This window comes from Electrophorus electricus, chromosome 8, assembly GCF_041902795.1.
Source record: "Electrophorus electricus isolate QZ-2024a chromosome 8, ASM4190279v1, whole genome shotgun sequence".
Lineage (NCBI taxonomy): Eukaryota > Metazoa > Chordata > Actinopteri > Gymnotiformes > Gymnotidae > Electrophorus > Electrophorus electricus.
In genome coordinates this window covers 21,496,597-21,519,636 of record NC_137504.1, presented here as the reverse complement: position 1 = coordinate 21,519,636, position 23,040 = coordinate 21,496,597, and the positions used below count along the sequence as shown (strand labels likewise).

Below are 23,040 nucleotides of genomic sequence, written 5' to 3'. Positions count from 1 at the left end.
TATCGTTCATGAGACTGCTGTACAAGAGCACGTGCATCTGCTCTATTAAACCCCTCCCTCTCTCTCTCTCACTCTGTCTCTCCCCTCATCCCCCGGCCTGTGAAGAGCCAACTTGGCATGTTTGACTTGCGCTTCCTTATCCCATTTTGTTTTTGCCAAACTGGCAGTCGCTTTCCCGTCTCTTCCGACAGCAGCAGTCGGTTGCGGTCCACCTCGAACCACTTTTGTTTTTTGTTTTTTAAAATCGCCATTGTTGCGTTTTCCAGTAATAGAATAAGGTCCTATCCTCACTTCCATCATAGCCCGCGTTTCCTGTCGGTAGCCTCCGCGGGACTGGCCGTGTTCCGCTGGAGCACCTCACGGAGTTTGCTTGTCGGCTGCCTGTCAGCGTTTTTGACAGCCCTTGGACGGGAAGCCGTTGGGTGGTGGCGGCGCGTGGAAACAGAGAGGATCCTCAGACGGCGCGCGGAACGCGTGCTCCTCCGCGTCTCTCTCATTCTTGCGAGACTCTCGTCTTTCTCACCGTTCTCTCTCTCCACATGCATCTTCTGCCCCCTTTATCGTGTTGACTGCCTTTGGACGGGTGAGGGAATGACACAGATGAGTCAGGGAACGCGCGTCCTAGTGAAACAGGCCCATTAATTGGACAGTTACGACACTGTAAGTGAATAGTGTGGTGGAGGTTTCATGGATTAGTAGTGCAGCTATGACTTCTCTGAGAGAAGGCCTGGTGTTGGCTAGAGATATGTGAAAGGGCCTGAACTGAATACAGAACAGCAGTGACGGCCGGAAAAAAGCAGTGAAGGCTGAAAAAATAAGGTGAAGTGTGTGTGTGTGTGTGTGTGTGTGTGTGTGTGTGTGTGTGTGTGGTGGGTATAAATGTTTGATGTGAGTGACTGTCTTCTCATCCATTTCTTCCTTTCTTTCTCTCCCTCTCTCTCTCCCTCCAGATCTTTGTTTTTGTGAACGTGTTATGGGTCTCACTGCCCAACACTGTGGCTCTAACAGGTTCTGGTATGTTCTCAGACTTTCCGCTCATGCTGCTGGTCTTTCCTCAAGTACAGCTGCAGTTCTGCAGTCCTGCAGTCTGCTCTAGGAATGCCGCACAGATACAAATGTGAGGGGACAAGTGACCCATTACAATCCTTCACAACAAGCAGAGCCAATCTGGGGGGTGGGGTGTTTATTTATTTGCATGATAATTAATAATAAAGATGGCTGTGTATTGAGGGTTTGGAATGAAATCTCTCACGTCTGTTTATTTGTTTATATTTACACTGATCAGTAAAAATTAAATATATTCCCAAATTCTTTGTGAATCGTTGGGCTCCTCTGTGTAATATACATACTGTAATCTCATCTACATCACTGGTCTATAAATGCGCCATTCTTCTGTTTTTGTTCTACAAGCACTTAGTAATTTATATTTAACCTTGTTAAAATTTTAGCTCAAAATTTACCTGTCAGAAGACTTCGTGCACAGAAGTCTCTCTCTCTCTCTCTCTCTCTCTGTCTTACTCTCTCTCTCTCTCTCTCTCTCTCTCTCTCTCTCTCTCTCCCTCTGATCTCTGTAGTTTGAAACATTTTTAGATAGATAGGATGGACCGATAGAAATAGGGATGGACTGATGGAGATAATTATCTGTGTATGTCTCTCTTTCTACCCTCTTTCCCCCATCTCGCTCCCTTGCGCTCTCTCTCTCTCTCTCTCTCTCTCTCTCTCTTTTGTTCCCTGGGTGCAGCAGTAGACAGCATAGGACATAACGTGCACACATGAGAAACAGCCTTTTTAAGATCTCATTTATTAAACAAAAGCTCGAATGCTGGCATCAGGCCACTGAACCGTTATAATCCAGTCTCCTCGCTGCAGTCTCCTCGCTGCCGTCTCCTCGCTGCCGTCTCCCCGCTGCCGTCTCCCCGCTGCAGTCTCCCCGCTGCCGTCTCCCCGCTGCCGTCTCCTCGCTGCCGTCTCCCCGCTGCCGTCTCCTTGCTGCCGTCTCCCCGCTGCCGTCTCCTTGCTGCCGTCTCCTCGCTGCCGTCTTATCGCTGCAGTCTCCTCGCTGCTGTCTCCTACCTGCTGTCCCCTACCTGCTGTCTCCTAGCTACATGCTTCATGTCTGTAGGCTATGGCTGGCCTCACTGCGTCGATGTGCATATCCCCCGGCTTGATTTCTGTATATTGTCCTGCCCTCGCTAAATGCCGCGTGTGTGCGCGTCCACCTGCGCCCCATTAGAGGAGTCTTGGGGAGCATGATTTACCTGGGGGGGATGGGGGCTTTACCCTGGCCATGCCAGTCCTTGGAGACACATGGGACTCTCTGTGGCGAGCATCGCCGTGGGCACTGTCTCCAGTCTGGTTGCCGGGGTGGCAGTTGCTTTGGAGCTGCGGCTCAGCTTTCAATTATCTCTGATTGCATCTGTTCAGATCGGAGAGAGAGAGAGAGAGAAAGATAGCAGAGGGTGAGACATGGAGGAAAAGCTGGGTGATGGGATGGACAGGAACCAGCCTAGTAAGCAGAGGAGCCAATCTGTCTTACCCAACATGCACACACGCCTTTATGTAGACATCTGTCTTCCCCTCTTTGTTCACCTGCAGCACATCCTCAGTCAAACTCCCCTTTTCCCTCCATGTGGATACTGCAGGGTTTTGGCCTCATCAGAGAGAGAGAGAGAGAGAGAGAGAGAGAGAGAGAGAAGGAGAGCAGACAGAATAGCCCCCTACGAAGGGCAATTACAACACATGGGTGGACTCAACGCATGTGAATGAGCACTGTGTCTGAACGCCATGTGTAGACGTTAATGGCCGTTGGTCGGACTGTTTGCAGACAGGGTGGGGGTTGACTGAATGCGTGATGCTCCTCCCGTCTTCCCACCACACTGTTTATGCTTTCAGTGCTCGAAGGTCCTGACTAGTTTACGGTGAGGACAAGTCTGGCACTGGCCTGGGTGAAGATGCCCAAGCTGCTTCTGCATCACGTCCCTGTGCACATCTGAGGCACGGGTGAGGTTGAGTTAAGGTGTTTTAGGCAAGAGGTAGGCCTTTGTAGAACAGGCGAGACTCTAGATGTGTGTGCACGCGCGTGCGTGTGTGTGTGTGTGTGTGTGTGTGTGTGTGTGTGTGTGTACACGCTTTTACATGTATATGGTTGTGTGTACATGCATGTGCGTGTGTTAGTACCGTGTGTTAGTACCATCTTTCAGTACCGTGTGTTAGTACAGTTTGTTAATACAGAGTGTTAGTACCGTGTGTCAGTACAGGGTGTTAATACAGAATTTTTAGTACCGTGTGTCAGTACAGGGTGTTAATACAGAATTGTTAGTACTGTATGTCAGTACAGGGTGTCAGTACAGGGTGTCAGTACAGGGTGTCAGTACAGGGTGTCAATACTGTGTGTCAGTACAGGGTGTTAATGCAGAGTGTTAGTACTGTGTGTCAGTACAGGGTGTTAATACAGTGTTAGTACTGTGTGTCAGTACAGGGTGTCAGTACAGGGTGTTAATACAGAATTGTTAGTACCGTGTGTCAGTACAGGGTGTTAATACAGAATTGTTAGTACTGTGTGTCAGTACAGGGTGTCAGTACAGGGTGTCAGTACAGGGTGTCAGTACTGTGTGTCAGTACAGGGTGTTAATGCAGAGTGTTAGTACTGTGTGTCAGTACAGGGTGTTAATACAGTGTTAGTACTGTGTGTCAGTACAGGGTGTCAGTACAGGGTGTTAATACAGAATTGTTAGTACCGTGTGTCAGTACAGGGTGTTAATACAGAATTGTTAGTACTGTGTGTCAGTACAGGGTGTCAGTACAGGGTGTCAGTACAGGGTGTCAGTACTGTGTGTCAGTGCAGGGTGTCAATGCAGAGTGTTAGTACTGTGTGTCAGTACAGGGTGTTAATACAGAAGCATGCAGAAGGATTTATTGAAGCTACCATGTGGTTGAGATGTGTATGTATGTAAGGTGTATATCTATACATGTGCATGCATACAGATGTGTGTGTGTGTGTGTGTGTGTGTGTGTCTGAGCTGTATGTTTCAGTGTATCCCTCTGCACTACAAGCTGCTGTGAGATATATGTCATTCAAATCCAATAGAGACAATTTACAACACAATTTCTTTGATAGTTTTTATTGTATATTTTGCCAGGCACTCATGTCTCTCACAGAGTTTTGCAGAATAAGAGGTTTTTCAGTTATTGGTAGTCACGTTAGCTGTGCTATAAGCCCATGGCTGCCGTGCCTTTTTTACAGACAAAATTACATTTGCATAATGGAACAAGCAAATGCCAAGACTGCTGTCCCGTTAACGATCCTCACCCCTCCTCCTCATTCCCCCTCATCTGGTGTGCTGGACCCCAAAAACTGTGCCCTTTTGTCCTTGGCTAATGAACACAACCCCCCCCCCCCCCCCCCCCAATTACTGCACATTCAGTAACTTCACAGCATCCCAGATCAGATTTCTGCTGCATCCTGCCTACTCGAACACGCAACGCAATAAGGTGCGTATAACCTTGTGTGTGACTACAGTGAAATTACACTCACTATATGTAGCTCACAGAACGTTCTGGAAAGGGGCCGAGCATGGTCCGTTCTTGCCCTGCCTCCCTTTGGGGGTCGGTTGGTTATAGCAGGAAGTGCATGAGTGATGGCGGCTCCCCGTAGCGCTGAGCCGAAAGCCCGGCTGGGCCCTAGACCTAGACCTTCTAGAGCTGCCGTGGTCCTAGACACTGGCTCCATTAAGTGCTGTTTAAAGAACAGTGTTGTAGTTCACACTGCCACTTCATTGTTTTGTTTCACGGTTTTGTGTGTGTGCATGTGTGTGTCCACATGTACGTGCCTTTGTACATACGTGTGTGTGTGTGTGTTTGTGTGTGTGTGCGGGAATACAGGTGGTCATGGGGAGCACAGAGAAGAGACCCAAAGGGGGATGGAGACAGGAAAAAAACCACACCAGACCATAGAACGCACATCTTTTGTCCAACACCCCTAAATGTATCTTCTGTTCAGATTTATTCAGAGCCATCGCTGTAAACACACTTGCCACCATGGAAGGTGCCCCCCGCCCCCCCGTCATACCCGTCAGTAAGCACTGTGTGTTGTGTCTGCAGCACTGCTTGTCTGGCACACGCCCTGGCAGGCCTGGCCAGGCTGGAGGGTGTTCTTGGTGCAGGTTCTTTTGCCAGGAGAGCCTCGACAGGCAGCTCAGCGGCCGGTTCCGCCTCATGCGGGTCATTGGACTTAAACAGGTGGACACGGGCAGTCCTAACAACTCCCACGACAGAAACTTGGTGCCAGGTGCTCAAGGACGTTGCCGTGATTAGCCACATGTGTATAATTCCCCTGCCGTGCTGTCGGTGCACTTTTGTTCCAGTGACGCACTGCCAGCTGGGTCATGGCAGAGGAGATATGGATGTAAATGGACATGGTGATAATTTTGCCTTGGATTGCGATATTCAATGTATCGTGCGTCAAATCACCGTATTGATTGAAGCTAAGGACCATATTCTGTCATTTTAATCAAGACCGAAACTTGGGGCATCACTAGAGGTGATTAAAATATCATTGAAGGCTCTCTGTCAACACTGGTGTGGATCCCCTATCCTCTTTATCAACATCCTCCACTTCTTGCTCTTACTCTGTCAACTATACATTTGAGCCCATGTTCTTGATACTGCCATACTGACTTAGCCGTAGATATTTTAAAAACCTCAATCTATTGAAAAATTCAGTATTTTGGCTACTGCCATCAGCTACCCGACGAGGGAAGAATATGAACTCGATGCCGTGATGCGGGTGGGGCGGACACGGAAGGAACCCAAAGAACGAACGGATGTCAAAGAGACCCGATCTGTTGGAGCTCTGTGGGAGATCTAATGGTCTTTTGTTTCAGTCAACCAAAATGAAAATGTAATTAGCAGACTCTTTCTCTGTTTATATATGTGTATAGGTATCATCACCTGGCTGTGTTGTGTTGTGATGTGATAACATGCTGTTCTGGTTTCACTGGCCTAATTTAGCTCTTCCACTGAAAGCTTCTGTTTAGCTGTCAGCTCTCATAAGAGACGTTCTTTCAACAACATGCCTGTGGGAAGCTGGCAGCGGAGGGAAAATGCTGTGTGCGCACGTGTGTGTGTGTGTGTGTGTGTTTGTGTGAGACAGAGCGAGATGCTATTTCTGTTTCTGTACCTCAAAAACATGAGATTATGCAGTCCCGAGGCAGCCTTAACCGGTGTCTTTCCACATCTTGTGTTATGCAGAGTGGCACGGACTACGGCTTCCTGGTCCGGCAGAACGCGGAGCTGCTGAGAGCGCTGGAGGAGCTGGAGAATACTTGCTCCACGCTCAGAGAGGACAATATCCTCCTGGTGAGAACCTGCCTTTCCCTGCTGGTCTGAAAACAGTTTGGAAGATTTTGCTGTAATGATGTGACGGTGCTTGAGGGTGGAAGGATTTTGATCCTGTATTTGTGGATATGGGCAGTTGGAGGAGTCAAAGGTTGTTTCCTAGGCAACGGAGCACACATGTTTTAGATGCAGCCTAAAACTACACCTAAGATGGGATAGGAGGGACACTTTTGCTGCCTGTTTTTTGTCCCATCTGCCTATCCTCCTGTATCTTATTCTCTCGCTTCCGTCCCATATGGGGACAGCTCTCTCTCTCTCTCTCTCTCTCTCTCTCTCTCTCTCTCTCTCTCTCTCTGTGAAAGTCATCCCCTGCCAATCTGTTGCTTGTACACAGGCTGACTTCCATATTCTCTTTTGTTTTCCTCTCTTCTCTCTACTCTTCTGCGTTCCTCTCTCTCTCTCTCCTCTCTCCTCTCTCCTCTCTCTCTCTCTCTCTCTCTCTCTCTCTCTCTTCTCTCTCTTCTCTCTCTCTCTCTCTCTCTCTCTCTCTCTCTCTCTCAGCGAAAGAGCAGCTGCCCTGAGACGGAGGAGAAGGTCAGGAGACTGAGGAGGAAGAATGCAGAGCTGGCTGTCCTGGCAAAGCGCCTAGAGGAGAGGGCACACAAGCTACAGGAGGCCAACCTCAAAGTGGTATGACCCGCCCACCCTGTTAGCCCCACCCCATTAGCAGACTTCTGACCACCCGCTCAGCCAGGAAACACCAGGGTTTTATGACAAGCTTAGGTAAACAGTAGTAGCAACTAGATTCCAACCGTGTGTGTGTGTGTGTGAGTGAATGAGTGGGGTGTAACCACTCCAGAAGGTCATCTGTCTGTTCTCTCTGGTGGGACTAGGGGGCTGTTATAGCATTGCACCTGTTACACTGCTCCAGGGCCCTGAGACACCCACACACCTCCAGGCAAAGCAGCGGCACACACACACGCACGCATGCACGCAGCACAGATGGACCTGAGTCGCAGCAGAAGCTGAATGAAGCTTATAGTTTGGTTGGTTGCACTCGGTGTATAGCAGTGTGCAGTGGTCTGTACATATGGATTTTTCAGCAGCAGAGAGAATGATGGCCGATTTAGTTGTTGGTGGGTTTTTTGTCTCTTTGCTTAAGTAGATCTGAACTCTGTCTACCATGTACTACCATGTACTTTAAAAAATGTAAATTATATAAATGTCCACAGATAATAAAAAAAATAAACTTCAGCCGATGCAAAAAAACAAACAAAAAAAACCCCCAAAACCGTCCAGAGCCGGCGATGTCAAAATGGCCCAGTTAACTAGTAGTGTATGTAGGGTCAGGTGAAGAACCATTCACCAGTCTACACCATACAGTATATGTCTATACTGATAGAAAGTGTGCAGAAGACCAAATGCCACTGAAGGAATCATGATGCTTACTTGTGTTAAGATCACTGCTGCATCTCTCTCTCTCTCTCTCTCTCTCTCTCTCTGTTACATTGTGTAAATTTCTCTCTCCATCTATGTGTGTGTGTGTGTGTGTGTGTGTAGGTAAACTCCCCCATCCCCATAAAGGTTGGGGCGGTGGAACAGTACAAGCGGGCGTTTGCGAGGCAGCGGGCACGGGACCTGGCCCTGCATGCTGACACGCTCCTCTCCAAAGACAAGGAGATCGCCACCCTGCAGCGCCAGTGCAGGCAGCTGGAGGCCAAGCTAGGGCAGGGAAAGGTATCTCACACACACACACACATATATCCTGTCGTCCACTTAACCTCATGACACTGTCTAAAGCCTAACAGTTAATTTGCTGGTTCACACACATTTATCACAACTTAACGTTAGCTTGATGTGATGCTCTAAAGTTGTTAATGAAGTCAGTTGAAGTCATGTGTAATTAGTGTACAGTCTTCACTCTGTGGCGTGGCTATGTTTTGACTTTGTCCTTGGTTGCCTCCTGGTGGATGATGGATGACACTGCAGTGGGTTAGCGCTCCGTCTACATTCTGGGTGATGCTAAGAATAAAGGCTTTGTGCTTTGGGAAGCATCCCCGATCACTCTGTACATCACTGGCCTGATAAGATGGATGCTTTGCAAGTGTCACACTGTCTTCTGGTGTACACGTTTGTATAGGGAACCTTTAAGTCACGTGCCAGGCTGGTCTGCAGAAATGTCCTGGCATTCCACTCAGCTCAGATAGCATGACTCCCAAGGAGGACTTGTGCGTGCGTGTGTACGTGCATGTGCATGCGTGCGTGCATGTGTGTGCGTGTGCGCATATAAGGGAGATTTGCCCACTAGATGGTAGGAAGGTTATCGTTGTCTTTCTAACCCCTCCAGCACACTCCCAGATTAAGGCAGAACTTCTTCAGAGTGTATCTTGCCAGAGTCCAGGCCTGGCCCTGTCCAGGGGCCTCATAATAGGTGTATAACCAGAGTCTCAAAGTTTAGTTTAAAGCCATAGCAAGTGAACTTTCTGCCAAGTTACAGGAACAGCAGGCAGCCCAGTATGATTCTGGAGATGTGAGCTCTGGGAGGAAGGAATGTTCTAAGACAGGATGTTCTCACATTTCCACGGCAGGTCTTTGAGACTAAGGTGGTCTCTCCATTCTGCTGAGTCATGCTAATAGACATGGCAGTCTATTTCAAACCCAGCCGTTCTCTCTCTCTCTCTCTCTCTCTCTCCCTCCTTCCCGCTCGCTCTCTCCCCCTCTCTCTCCCCCCTGCAGGACAGCCCAGGCCCATCAGGAGAGCAGGAGGTCGAGCGCCTGCTGAAAGAGTCCCAGAAGGAGGTGCTGCGTCTGCAGAGGCAGCTGTCTGTCACCTCGGTGCGAGAACAGGTCCCCCCTGGAGGAGCTCCTCCAGAGGCAGAGCGGAACAACCAGATGGTAAGAGCATAGGCCGCACTACAGCGCCCCCCTGTGGCAACTCGTGGCACAGCTCTGCTCATAAGTGAGCCTTTCAGTGTTTCACTTCACTGATAAAGCATATCTCTGCTTTATCAGCATATTCCATCATTTTGTATTCACTTTCCCTGTTATGCCGGCCACATAAGGAGGTATGGGGCTGAAACGCACTAGAAAAAGCTACATATAAAGATGAAGAAATATGAAATTCCGAGTTACATTGCAGTGCTGCTGTCTGCATGACCGTGTCCCACGCACACAGCCCTCTCTGCTCAAGGTCTTTGGAGTAGCATGGTGCCAGCAGTTACCATAGCGCCGGTCATCAATAGGACCCTCGTTTCCCAGCTTTACTTGAATCTTTAAGGTGTTCTGTGTTCGTATGATGCTCTGCTCTCCCATGGGGAAACTCCCAGTGCTGTCCACGCTTCAGCTGTCATTATGCCGTCATTACTGGGCCGTTTTTCCCTGACCGTGACTGTGAAGAGCAGTCGTGCCATGTGCCTTGCTCGGCGATTTCACCCCGGCTCACCGTGGTGAGCGCTGGCCGTTAGAGCGTGTGGCACGACCATTATTCAGCGGTTATGACGTAATGCCCATTGTAATGGCACCACGTGCACTTCTGCTCAGCCACTTGCTGTGCGTGGTCCTGTGTGTGTGTGTGTGTGTGTGTGTGTGTGTGTGTGTGTGTGTGTGTGTGTTTTTTTTTTTTTTGCTAGGCTTACTGTGTGTTTACACTACCGAGTCTTGTTTTGGTGCTCATACATTCTTGACTGTGCCATGGTCTGCCACACTGTCTAAGCTCCCCCCTAGACAGGAGGGAATGGAGTGAGACACATGGCTTTTCACAGCACTGAGAGAGTCCTTATCCCCTGCCAATGTAAAAGGGGGGGGGGGAATGTTGTTGGTAGTAAATCCAGGAGGAAGTGGAGACAAACAGAAAGAGAGGAGAAAAGAAGAAGGAGGAGAGAAGCAGTGATGGAGGAACAGAGATGAGCTGGAGGGGAAAATTTCCATTGGAATTTCATCATGTGTTTTAGTTGAGTGGCTTTGGTGAAGTCTTGCATGGTCTGGAATTTCAGGTGGTTGTAAGCCGTTTTCCCTTTCAAAAACTCTTAAAACACCATTACAGTAAGACAAATCCTCAAATTCCTTATGTCTGTGTGTAGTTTGCGTTATACTCTATTTTAGAGCTTGCTGACCACTTTAGGTTTCACTGTGAGACCTCCTTCTGTCACAACACGAGTGACCGCTCTGTTCATCTGCTCAATTGTCTGACAAACACACACACGCTCATGCTCGCACAGAAAGGTGCCACGTTGTGCATGCTTTAATCCCCTCTGACAGGGGAATGGTATGGTCCAGTAATCCCTCCGGCTGTTGCCGTGGTAGCGGTGAGAGGGTTCTGGATGGTGGCCGAAGAGCTGACCAGCTCCCCTGAGGTCTGACCCACGGGGCCTGGTGCGGCACTCTTTTTGCTGTCCCCCAGCTCACAGGCAGAGGGTAGGTGTGTGTGTGTGTGTGTGTGTGTGTGTGTGCGCGCAACCTGCAGTGTCAATGTGCCAACTGTAGCTTGAGGTTGTCTGCTGTCAGTGTACGCCCTCCGCGGATGCCGTCTGCCTTTCCTACAGCAGCTCGAGTTGTGTACTGCGCCATCACCGTGTCAATATGAGAGTCGCGCGCGAGTGTTAGCCCAGATTATGACACTTCCTACTCACTCTTCTCATTACCGTGGTTGGTACGGTTACCCTGCAGGCAACTTCTCGCTTACAAGTTGATGTTCCCTGCCAGCTAGATTTTAGGAGTTTTTTGTATATACACGTGGAAACCCACAGCTTGCACTAGTCACGTTTGTGCTTACACAAACACTCCTTCCAAGACTGGGCAGACACTGATCTGCGTCACTCAGTTTCATTGCAAAAGAAGTGGAGAAACTGCAGCCGGGCCAATCCATTAAGATGCTTTTAAAAGAAGTGATCCGGTTCCCCATTCGGTAGTCCACAGGGGATTACTGCACTGTGCTTACACACTGCCCACCATGTTGACTACACCGCCACTGGCGCACGGCGTCTCTGCGGTAGCTTTATATAGGTCGTGCAGGCCCGTAGTTCACATGGCCCCGGTTCCGACACCCTGGGACCTGTGTTAGGACCTCTAGAACTGTAGGCTCGGCTTGCAGAGGTTTTGGCCTTTTAGCTTCTCCGGTAGGATGAGAAGTTCTGGCAGCACCAGAAAACGAAGTTGCTCAGTTCTTAGTATAATGGTGCTGCAGAGCACCATAGCATGGCAGCGCATGCTGATTCTAGCAGCATGTGTCGCTTATGTAACGCTAGGAGGCACCGCGGAGCGTGTGGCACTGGTATGAATGTAGAAGACAGCCGCGTTGCTGGAGCTTTTATGTCCGCCCTCTTAACGACTCAGAAATCTCTCCCTGGTAGCCAGCTGACAAGCCGTGTGCTGCAGGCTGTAAGCATACATCTACGAGGTGTTTCTAACAAACAGATTTTTCTCCTAACATCGGATGTGAGCATACATGTGACCTGAAAAGTACACGTTTCTCTTTATATTTCAGTGACAGAAATATACGCCACGGTCGTGCTTGTGAACTGTGGCTTGTGGTCTTAAAGGTAAAGTGACCGATTTATTTCAAGAACATAGCAGTTATAATGGTCTTGTGCTATGTCATCAGCAGCTAAAACCCTCAACATGGTCCATCTGTATTAACCAATGAGAAAACCTCTCTACATGGAAAGAGGTTTTCACCATCCCTGCCTGTTGGTTAATTTGTGTGTGCAGCACTTAGAGGGGAGTTTTTTATGTTGTGCTTTGCAACCCAGCACACCAAACAGAGAGAGAACGAGAGCTATAGAGAGAAAAATCAGTTACAGATTTCATCACATATAAACCAGACAACATAAAGTAAGACTTTATTTTCAGTTAGCCTGTTACAGTCCAAACTCTAGCCCAGCTCATTCTGACATGATAATGGTCCTAAAACCAGAAACCAGAGGCTTCGCTGGACTCTCAGGCACAAGGGTCTTCAGTTCCAGACCACCAAGGCAATATCCGGTCCAGGATTCTGGAATTGAACATGCGTGTTCAGGGTCTAGTCCAGCAGATTATCTATACTGCTTTTACCTAAGAGTCAGGTCTGATACCAACTACTGACATTATCTATTCAGTCAACTACCACTGGTTACAAAACCCAGGACTGAAAATTGCACGCACGCACACACGTGCACACACACGCACGCACACACGCACGCACGCACACACACACACACACACACACACACACACACGAGTGTGTGGAATTGTTACATCTGCATACACAGTACTTCAAGTACAAACAATACTATACACACAAGATCCTACAAAGACACACAAGGTTGTATGTAAGTAGTATGCAGGTAATGGCTTCGTTGATTGTAAAGAGTCAGGTGATCATACTAAAGCATTGTTGTGCAGAACAGATTAAAGTGACAGTTAAAATAGTGTTGATGAGTAGTACTCAGTAGATAGATCAATCAAATAAAGAGTGCTCCGCTGTTTGATTACGTAGCCATTGAGGGGACGAGAGGAATTGTCCATGATCGATTAGGAGCAGTTTTGCCGTTATCCGCTACTGAACTACAAATTCCAGGCAGTCCAGGTTGGTCCCATTGGCTTGTCCAGCCTTCTAGATTTGGTTGTTCATTCTGATGGAATCTTTTGCCTTAATGCCCCTCCCCCTTAATACCCTTCCCCATTAATACCCCACCCAGCACTGTAGCATCTGTAGCTTCCAGCAGCATACACTGCTTCCTCAAAAAGTATTCTGCCTTGTCCTTTCCTGTAAATTGCCTTGGTATTGTATGTTGAGTCCAATCTGTGGTTATCTACCGGGTCATAACCTTGAGCGTAATGGCGTAATTCTACTTAGAGCAGTGGTAGGCGTAGTGTCTAAGATTAGCTGTGGAGGCTTGGCCCTTGACTCTAAGAGAAGATGAGATGTTCTGTACTACAGGCTAGCGCTAACTGCTAATGGTAGTGTTCTGAATTCTGACTTTAAAACAGATCGCTGCTACACATCATCACTGTAAATAGTTATTTTTTTATGTCAGCCCATTGTTTTGGTTCTTGTGTAATCTGCAAAAAGAAATTTAAGTGCAGTAGAAGCAGGAACCAGAAGATTATGGAAACCTACTTTAAGATTAGAACAGGTATTTAAAATTTGATTGATATCCAGAAAATGTTGTTAAAAAACAATTCTTTAAAAATTGTGGGTAATAAGGGAAGAATGTCAGTGCAGAGTTGCTAACTTACTTTGCATAATTCTAAGTTGCATAAATTAATTTGCATACGATAACTAATTTAGACTGCCTCGAATTGTCTTCGAATGACATGTCCTGTCATATTAAGCACAATTCAAAATAAAATATCTTGTTTCTCCAAAATCTGTAGTCAAAGTCCAATGGCATTTGCCCGCTTTTCTGACATTTAACCATGCCAAAATCTAATATTAAACGATAATTTCATGGCATAGTTTTCTGAGCTAGTTTGTGCTGATAGTAGCTATCAGCAACATAGGCAGTTGTGTATTTGGTTGATCTCTACCAATACTCTAAAATACTTAACTTTTTAAAAAATAATTTAATTTTGAAGATTATGTCCAAGGCATTGGTAGTGTTTCACGAATGCAACTTGCCTGCACTCTGCTGTTGACAGATATGACGGTTCCTTCTCCATTTTAAATATGAAACACCCACTTTTCACAATCTGTTAAAAATGTCAGATGTTAAAATGTTCTGGCTTTCTCTTCTCAGTTCAACTTGGAAATATGTCACATTCAGGAGGCAGATATGTTCCATTTTTCAGTTCACATTGACTTTAACATCCCCTGATTTTAAATAAATTTTTTAAATGCGTTTAAATATATTTTTAATAATAATAATAATATGTGTGTGTTTGCCCCTACCAGGTTGGGTCTGAAAAACTGTACCCTGTAGTAGTAGATGAGGCCCTTGTTAAAGGGGAAACGACTGGAGAGGAGGAGGAGTCTGGAACACAATCGACACCCAGGCAAGACACAAGCTCCGCCCACCAGGAAGGGCAGACACAAGAAGATCGACTACAATTTCTGGTGAGGGTTCTACATGGTAGTAGTTTAACAAGAAAGATTCGGTTATTTTTTTGTGAGTTTTAACACTGGAACGCTACTGGAAGCTAATGGAAGAGAAATTCCACCGTTCTGGATATTTACGAAGTGGACCCTGAATCCAGCTGTTTATGCACTGGCAGTTTCTACCTCTGTGTAATCTGCTTCTAGCGAGCTTATGCCACGTCATGTCATAGCACTCAAATGGCTACGCTCACAACCACGTGCTGTCCCTCATCACTGGTGCCTTTCTTAGGCCTTTTAAGCACCATTACTGCCCCTCTGGCAAAACTGTCACAGTGTGGGTGAGCACTGGTCATCCTCTGCCCACTCTCCCACCTTGACCAATCTTGAAGGGCTCACAGCTGCTTCTGCAGGCTAGTGAACCAATTCCCGTCTTCTGTGGTGCTTCGGTGTAAGGTGCATTTAAGATAATTAGTGGATGCTAAGCTTCGCAGTACAATTGAGTACAACAGAGTTAAAGCTGTCAGGTCATTCCTCACCTAGACCACACAGACTCCACTGTAGCGGTTAAGCAGAAGCATCCACGTGCGTGTGGTGACCAGGATTACGCTGACAGCATGTTTAAGAGGCTTTTGTGTGCGAGGAGCCGTTGGACACAGATTGCATTGTAGATAAGCCATTTTAAGGTGGTTTTGCTAAATGCACACATTTAAGTCCTACTTTCATAAGATTTTTTTTTGTTTTTGTTTGTTTCTTCGTTTTCTTTTTTAAGAACCCCAGAACCTTAGCGACCCTCACTTTTAGGAGCAAACTTCTTCTTAGTAGTAGTTCTTCTGTTTTTTTCCTTCCTTCACTTTTCTTTTAATTTATGTTTAAAAAAAGTAATATCAGTGTTTCCCATTAAAAATGGAGGGTACAGTGGAGCAAACTCTCCCCTCCACCCTCTACTTATGGGATTTTTTTTAAATTTGGTTCTCAGTTCACGTTTTAGTCTTCTGTGGCTCTTTGTGATCCTGTAGGAAAGTGAGCTGAGCAAGAAGAGAAAAGAATGTGAAGACCTCGAGCACGAAGCAAGAAAGAGGCAGAAAAGATGCCTGGATTTGGTGAGTCCGCTCTCATAACAGGTCAGCTGGCTTGCGTTCATTCGCATAACAAGCAGTTATTAGAACTAACATCACTTATTTTGTAAATGTACAATGAGACTCTTTCAAAAAGTGTGTGTGATGACCAGAAAAAGAAAATAAAAACATTCATATGTCTGAATGGGAAGAAGAAATCGTCCATGTTTCATTTCCCAGGCCACTATTCCAAAGAGGAGGAGGAGGAGGAGGATGATGAAGTTTTTTTTAATAATAATAATAATAATAATAAATTATATAAATTATTATTGTTGTTGAAGGAAAAATAAATAAATATTATTATTTTTATAATATTTTTTTTCTTTTCATTTATTAGATCATAATAAGCTGTCCACTTAAAAACATGGCTCTCAAGCCAAACACATATGGTCACACCTGACTTGTTCCATGCTTCAGTAAACACTGGAGACCAGCACTGTAATTGGCCTGTATTATATTAGTTTTCCTCATTGAAAGGGAGGACATGTTTTTTGTCAGTTGTAAGGTAAAAAGCGCTTTTTGCTGGATCGCTTGGTGGTTTCTGGGTTTTTCTGTCATGAGAGAAATTTTGCTTCTCTTGCAAATGCACAAGCAAACCACTAAGTGAGATGAAGTCTCCTGAAGTAGCTTTTTTAGGCTTTTATAATGAGCTGCTCAGTTAAATGTAAGGTAATGTTTTAATTTCTAGCAGACAGGTTAAGGGAAACTTCAACCCAATTGCAACACCGACCAGTAATCGTTTGTGTGTGTGTGTGGGTGTGGGTGTGTGCGCGTGCACATATGGGTGGGTGTGTGTGTGTGTGGGTGCGTGTGTGCGCGCGCATATGGGTGTGTGTGGGTGCGTGTGTGCGCGCGCATATGGGTGTGTGTGGGTGTGGGTGTGTGTGTGTGTGTGTGTGTGTGTGTGTGTGTGCCTGTGTGCAGGAGAGCCAGCTTGAAGATGCACACTCTAAAAATGAATGCCTAACAGAGGAAGCAGATTTCCTCAAGAGGAAGGTTCAGCTGCTCGACCAGGTCAGCGTGCGTGTGTGTGTGTTTTTCATTGACATTGGAAGTCTCATTTCTCACTTTTTCATTCCCTCTGTCCATCTCTCCCTCTCTTTGTCCATCCCTCCCTCTCTCTAGTATAAGGTGGAGAATGAAGAACTGAGAGGCGACCTTGCAGGAGTGAATGCTCGACACAGTTGTGTTCTCGAGGAGAACCAGAGACTGCGTGCCAAGCTGGAGAACCTAGAGCAGGTCCTGAAGGTAGCGCCGCCTTAGCTGGATGAGCCGCATATACTACTGCTACTGAGCGCCAGCCTGCAGACCATTAGATGACTCAGCCTTTAAAGCTTGTCTCTTTAATTAAGAGTGTGTGTTTGTGTGTATGTATGTATATGTGTGTGTGTGTGTGTGTGTGTGTGTGTGTGTGTGCGTGCGTGCGTGTGTGCGTGCGTGCAGCATATGAGAGAGGTTGCAGAGCGCAGGCAGCATCTGGAGCTGGAACATGAGCAAGCTCTGGCTGTTCTCAAGTTCAAACAGGAAGAGATCACACGGCTTCAGCGGGTCAGCGCATGCACGCAGCACACAAAAACACACTACACACGCCACCATACACACCGCCATACACATCACACGCCACCATACACACCGCTTTACACATCACGCGCCGCCATACACACCGCCATACACATCACACGCCACCATACACACCGCTTTACACATCACGCGCCGCCATACACACCACACACCGCCATACACACCACACACCGCCATACGCGCCGCCATACACACCACACACCGCCATACACTACACACGCCACCATACACACCGCTTTACACATCACGCGCCGCCATACACACCATACACCGCCATACGCGCCGCCATACACACCACACACCGCCATACACTACACACGCCGCCATACACTACACACGCCACCATACACGCCGCCATACACACCACACACCGCCATACGCGCCGCCATACGCACCGCCACACGTCACACACCACCATGCACAGCACATATAGAATACTGTATAGAATCTGTGTAGACTCTGTCGCTACAGTTCCATACTCACTGGCACAGGCGGTGTGCTTGTCTCCTGTGTCCTACCCCAGGCTCAGTTATTTGCCAAGCGGGAGCATGAAGGGGTGGTGCAGATGCTGGAGGTGAGAAATCAACTGCCCCACCCTTCCCTTCACTTCCCTTCACTTTCTCTGGCACCTTACCCATGTGTTGCTCCTGACACACACAGAGATGTTCCAGATCTCCATGATTAGTTGTCTAGGAGGTGTGTGTGTGTTGTTGTCTAGGAGGTGTGTGTGTTTGTTTCACGTTTTAATGTCTGTGCGTGGACGTCTGCTCCTCCTCTGTTGTGCATTGTCTATTCATTATTAATCCCTCTCTGTTCAATAATTCATCGGATCTTGGCGTGCCCCACTAGACACAGTACAGGAAGGGTTAATATTTCACTTGCTGCTCTTTCTGCCCCTGCCACCTGCCACCCAGGTGGACTAAAAACTTTCCTCTCCAGCTAATGCTGTGGAGCAGCTGCAGTACTTCCAGCCTAGCCTTTTTGTGTGTGTGTGGGTGGGTGTGTGGGTGTGTGGGTGTGTATTTGGGTGGGGTGTATTGGCGGGTGAGTGTGTGTGTGTACTCTCATGGGATGCAGTCACAGGGTGTTTAGTTGGTATTCAAATGAATGTTTTTTGAGTGATATTTGCTTATTTACCGTACTTTTATAACACATGAATGCGTCACGCATGTGTGTGGTGTTTTGTTGTGAGTTTTGTCTAAATTAAATCTGTCTCATCTGTAGGGTTTGGTCCAGCTCGTATTGCTGCGGGAGCTGGTAAATGCCCTCATCATTTTGTCTCGCTTTCCTTCTCTCTATTTGTCTCTTCTCTTCTCACACTCTCTCTCTCTCTCTCTCTCTCTCTTTATTCTGCCTCTCATGCTCTCTCTAAACCACGCCACTGAGTAGAGTGTCTGTCCCCTGCAGAGGGCCCCGTCTCTCAGTAGTCACACAGAGCTCCGTCCTGCATCGCGTGGTGAACTTGCCGACGCATGGGGAAGCCCTGGCTTCTGTGAACTCTTAAGAGAAGAAAGGGTTAGAATTCAGATATTATTATTCAAATGGTTAAATAGATAAATTAGAGCCACACTGCAGAAGCCTTGGACAGACGCCGGGGTGGTTTAGGGAAAGCGTGCGTGCGTGCGGACTGAAGTACTGTTCAGCAGGTCCTCTGTAAACACTGGAGCGGAATTTCAGGAGTGGATTGCTGGATTGCAGTGTCTACTAACCTAAGGACCTAAGTCCTTTTTCCCTATGGTTGACCTCTTGATATGCATGCGTGCGTATTCTGAAACACTCTCTGTCTCTCTCTACTTCTCTCTCTCCTTCTCTCTCTCTCTCTCTCTCTCTCTCGATTGCTGAGCAGAACACACTGGACTGCATGCAGGTACTGACAGTAGGCAGTTTCAGCCTTCGTTGTGTTACACAGTAATCCCTGCCTCTTTCCTGCTCTGCCCACACCCCTCTGCTTCTGCTTACATCAACATCGTGCGCACGCACATGCGCGCATGTGTGCACATGAACACATGCGCGTGTCTGTGTCTGTGCTTGTGTGCACATTTATGCATTTGTGCATGTGTGGGATAAACTGTACACTAAGCAGTCAGTGTTACAGGGCAGTAACTCCACACAGAGTTCAGTGTGTTGTCTGTAGGATTGGTGAAGCTCTGTCTTTATTCCTTCATACAGTGGCTGATAGCGACTCATGAGATACTCTGATGTCACATCTGAAGTGACCCGTAAGCAATATGCATTTAGGTCTCATATTTTACAGGAATTTATGTATGGAAGTGTGTGTGTGTGTGTGTGTGTGTGTGTGTGTGTGTGTGTGTGGTGTGTGTGTTCACGAGCGCAACGAGGCCCTGTTTGCTCAGCGTCTGCCAGGAAACTGAACCACAATGCCGGAAGTGAAACTGGTCGTAGTTTCTCAGAGCCTCAGATATATGCGCTCTCACTCCACAAACACACACACACACACAATCACACTCACACACACACACACACACTCACACACACTCTCCTTGCTGTCCGCTTCAGACCCATGTCCCCCTTGCTTGGCATCTGAGCTGATAAATGGAATTCTTTTAACCGCCTGTGTGTGTGAGCTCACGCCTCCGTTCCAGTGTCGCCCACATAGCTGCACATGTCCTAGCAGGCTGGGAGCCACTGCCATTAGTCAGAGTTAATTTCCAAAGGCTTGATATAAGTCATCCGAATTTCCGAAGCCTTTGACAGACTGAAGTGCAGAGCTCTGTGTGTGTGTGCATAAGGTGCCCTGAATGTGGCATGAGAAGCAGTCTGCAGTAATGGAGTCAAAGGTGCTGGTGAAAAAACTTATGAGCCGCGCCAGAGTTGCTTGAGGTCAGCGTTGTTTCCCTCACACGTTGCGCCACTGCATGCTGTTTGGCAGGTGTATTCTGCCCCTTCCCTCGTTCCCCAAATGCATTATGGTACAGCTGGAGTTAAACTATGGAGCTCCCGAAGTGGTAACTGCCCCCTCCACATCTGTGTGTGTGTGTGTGTGTGTGTGTGTGTGTGCGTGTGCGTGTGCATGCCTCCATACAGGCGAAGGTGCGCGATCTGGAGGAGAAGTGTCGCACTCAGGGCGAGCAGTTCGGACTGCTCTCTCAGGAGCTGGAGAAATTCCGCCTGCAGGCCTCCAAGATGGACCTGTCCTCCCCAGGGCTGCTGTGTGCTGGCCTCCCCCAGCTCCCCAACGGCCTCGGCCTGTCCGGAGATGCCGGTAACCAGCCTGCCTCACCCGTGTGCCCGGCATGCTCCTAATGACAAATTCTTTATCCAATCCGGCCTCACGCCGTGCCTCCATAGGGGTAGCTTCCTTTGTAACGGCAATGACGAACAGACCTGTCACTCCGACATGAGCGTACAGCTCCTCCCGGTTGGGTTCACTCGCTCGTGTCGTGCTCTCAGTTAGGCGGTATGAGACGCCAGTGAACGAGGTGCGCCCCCTCTTCTGCCCGTCCCTGCGCTGTTCTCTCAAAACCCTCCTCTCCTCCCTCTGCTGCTCCTCCTGTCCTCTGTTGACTTCACTCACCCCCCCCATCCCCCCTCCCCCTCCAGGCGCTAGTGCCTCATGGGACGACATCGCCTTCTGGAGTCTGGAGGGGACCGAGGCCCTCTGTGACGTCACCGAGCAGGGTATTCTGTCCCGATGTTTTTTGTTTTTGTTTTCGCATTATTTTGCGCCAGTGCTCATGGCCCTGCCGTGCTTACAGTCTCATGCAATCGGTGCCGACTCCGGCGTCATGAACACTGTTCTGCACCCACTGGTGGCATTGGCCTGGTACATCGGGCACCAGTGGGTTTTGGTGGCTTTGATTGACTGGATGGTTTCCAAAGTCCCGCAACATCCAGCACGTTTTTGTTTATGTTTTTCTGCCATTTAGTGATGCTGTTTACCCTTTGCTTTATTGGTGTTTTGGCCTCAATGCATCCATCCGCATGTGGGTATACTTCCATACTCACCACTGGTGCTTTCTTGATTGGTTTATAAGTCACGCTTCATCAAGTCTCTAATGCTATCCAATTACAGATAGTGTTTTTTTTCCTTTCCCCCATGGCAGTGTCAAAGAATCCTGACCTGGTACCAGTGTTTTTGCTTTTCATATTTAATTAATGCAGTCATGGGTAGCAGGGAGCTGTTCCTAAATCAGCTGGATAGACAGGCTCTTACTGACCTTCCGACCTGCCCCAGTCTGGCCTGAGTACCCTCCTAATACAAGTGGATCCGCTGCAGACTTTCACACTCTCTGTCTGTGTCGAGGATTTACTCAGTCAGTCACCTGCACATTCTCACGTGTGACTCATCTGTCCTAATACACAGACACACACACACGCACACACAGTTAGTGTAGGTGCTGTCAGGAAGTCTGTGCACCTCTCTGAACCGCTGTCACCGCTCTGCAATGATTGATCTTCGAATTGTGACGGATCTTTGGTGCACTCCTCAGGGTGTCAGAACAGATGGCAGGACTGTAGCATATTACGAAATGTCATTTCGTAATCAAATGTCATCAAATGTCATCAATTTTTACTCCATTAACATCCGTCTTTGGTAGCTGTGTCCGACCTCACGTGTCACACGCGCTGAAAGCTAGTCTCTTTTGTTGCCGGTTCCACTTTGCCTGCGTTCAGTTTGAGTGTTCAGAGGAATGTAAGCAAGTTCGTCCCTGTTGATCTGTTGCTTGTGCTTAGGCTGACCTCCATATTCTCTTTTGTTTTCCTTTCTTTTCCTCTTTACTGTGTTCCATTTGCCTCTCCCTCCCTCCCTCACTCTCTCTCGCTCGCTCGCTCTCTCTCTCTCTCTCTCTCTCTCTCTCTCTCTCTCTCTCTCTCTCTCTGTGTGTTCACTCTCCTCTGGGCGGGTCAGATGTGGCCACGACTCTCGGGGTCGGCTCCTCCCCCCGGACGTCCGTCCTCTCCCGTTCCAAGCGCTCGCCGTCTTCCAGGCGCCGTGCGCTGCCCGGCCTCAGTCCGAGGTCGGCCTCCTCCTCTAGCCCCTCACCGCCCAAGTCCGACACCGCCCACCTCTCCCCAAAATCGGCGACAGACTCACGGCCGGCCAGCCCCCGCAAGGCCAGCCCCACACACGAGGTGAGGCTTGGCCTTATGTTCTTACAGGCATGGCGGTATTACTACAATACCGCCCTGATCTGAGGTCAATTTTTTGCTGGGTATGTCGCACAACACTTAATACAGGGATTCTGAAGATGCCGGCCATAGATGAGAGTGTAGCTTTTTCCTGGATGACATACATCTCTCTACAGATAATCCTCAGATTTACGGGACAGAGAAGGCTGTGGTAGTCGCGTTTGTCCTCGAAATGTTTTTTCCCCAGGGTCTATAAATACATCCTCTTTGTCAGGCCGCGCCATTACTGCAGCTATATTTGGATAACAGCCCCAACAGTGTGTGTGTGTGTGTGTGTGTGTGTGTGTGTGTGTGTGTGTGTGTGTGTGTGTGTGTGTGTGTGTGTGTGTGTGTGCGCCTCAGGTGGATACAGCCAGTGAAGTGGAAGAGCTGGACATCGATGTGTCCCCAGCTCCATTCTCAGCCAGTCGAGGAGGCGCTAAACTTCACGTGTTCATAGCCCGTTACAGGTAACCGTCTGCCCGTCTCCATGACAGAGCCTCCGCGTGCTGCGTGAAAGTGCACAGGGCTCTCCTATCAGCAGCTTTTGAGCCAGCTGTAATCAAACGGAGCCAATCCTATTCGCAGACAGATGATTGTGCCCCTATTGCTTAACTCTTTTGCACAGCTACAACCCTTATGATGGGCCTAATGACAACCCAGAGGTGGAGCTGCCGCTAACAGCTGGAGAATATATCTATGTGTATGGGGATATGGATGACGATGGCTTCTATGAAGGTAATTTCACTCCCACACCCCGGTCCTGCATATATAATGGGGCGTTATTTATGTATATGAGTATAAGGGCATGTTATTATGTATATGTGTGTGTAATGGAGTCGTACACTGGCCAGTTTATATGCT

The 23,040-nt window shown here is 48.0% G+C and overlaps 1 protein-coding gene and 1 long non-coding RNA gene across 20 annotated transcripts in view; one reads left to right on the top strand and one right to left on the bottom strand.

Moving 5' to 3' along the window:
- The window catches only part of tspoap1 (TSPO associated protein 1), a 69,230-nt gene that overhangs the window by 29,623 nt on the left and 16,567 nt on the right, over positions 1-23,040 (top strand). For 13 of the 19 annotated variants that reach the window (XR_014124774.1, XR_014124775.1, XM_081718715.1 and 10 more), the window contains 17 exons: positions 6,250-6,357; positions 6,898-7,026; positions 7,897-8,073; positions 9,073-9,231; positions 14,207-14,368; positions 15,367-15,450; positions 16,390-16,479; positions 16,591-16,713; positions 16,909-17,013; positions 17,570-17,620; positions 18,271-18,303; positions 18,893-18,913; positions 20,092-20,269; positions 20,608-20,685; positions 21,917-22,140; positions 22,540-22,646; positions 22,805-22,914. Coding sequence is in view for 17 of the 19 variants with exons in the window: in XM_081718715.1 (XP_081574841.1) it covers positions 6,250-6,357; positions 6,898-7,026; positions 7,897-8,073; positions 9,073-9,231; positions 14,207-14,368; positions 15,367-15,450; positions 16,390-16,479; positions 16,591-16,713; positions 16,909-17,013; positions 17,570-17,620; positions 18,271-18,303; positions 18,893-18,913; positions 20,092-20,269; positions 20,608-20,685; positions 21,917-22,140; positions 22,540-22,646; positions 22,805-22,914 (1,939 nt within the window). In the remaining 2 variants the exon portion in view is untranslated. The remainder of the gene's footprint in view (positions 1-6,249; positions 6,358-6,897; positions 7,027-7,896; positions 8,074-9,072; positions 9,232-14,206; positions 14,369-15,366; positions 15,451-16,389; positions 16,480-16,590; positions 16,714-16,908; positions 17,014-17,569; positions 17,621-18,270; positions 18,304-18,892; positions 18,914-20,091; positions 20,270-20,607; positions 20,686-21,916; positions 22,141-22,539; positions 22,647-22,804; positions 22,915-23,040) is intronic. The other 6 variants (XM_081718718.1, XM_081718717.1, XM_081718730.1 and 3 more) reach the window with 4 other exon arrangements.
- LOC118241512 (uncharacterized) lies at positions 12,157-17,709 on the bottom strand. The gene is made up of 2 exons (XR_004776137.2): positions 17,530-17,709; positions 12,157-12,325 (listed from the first exon to the last, which is right to left on the bottom strand). It is a non-coding gene; the product is annotated as an uncharacterized LOC118241512 (long non-coding RNA).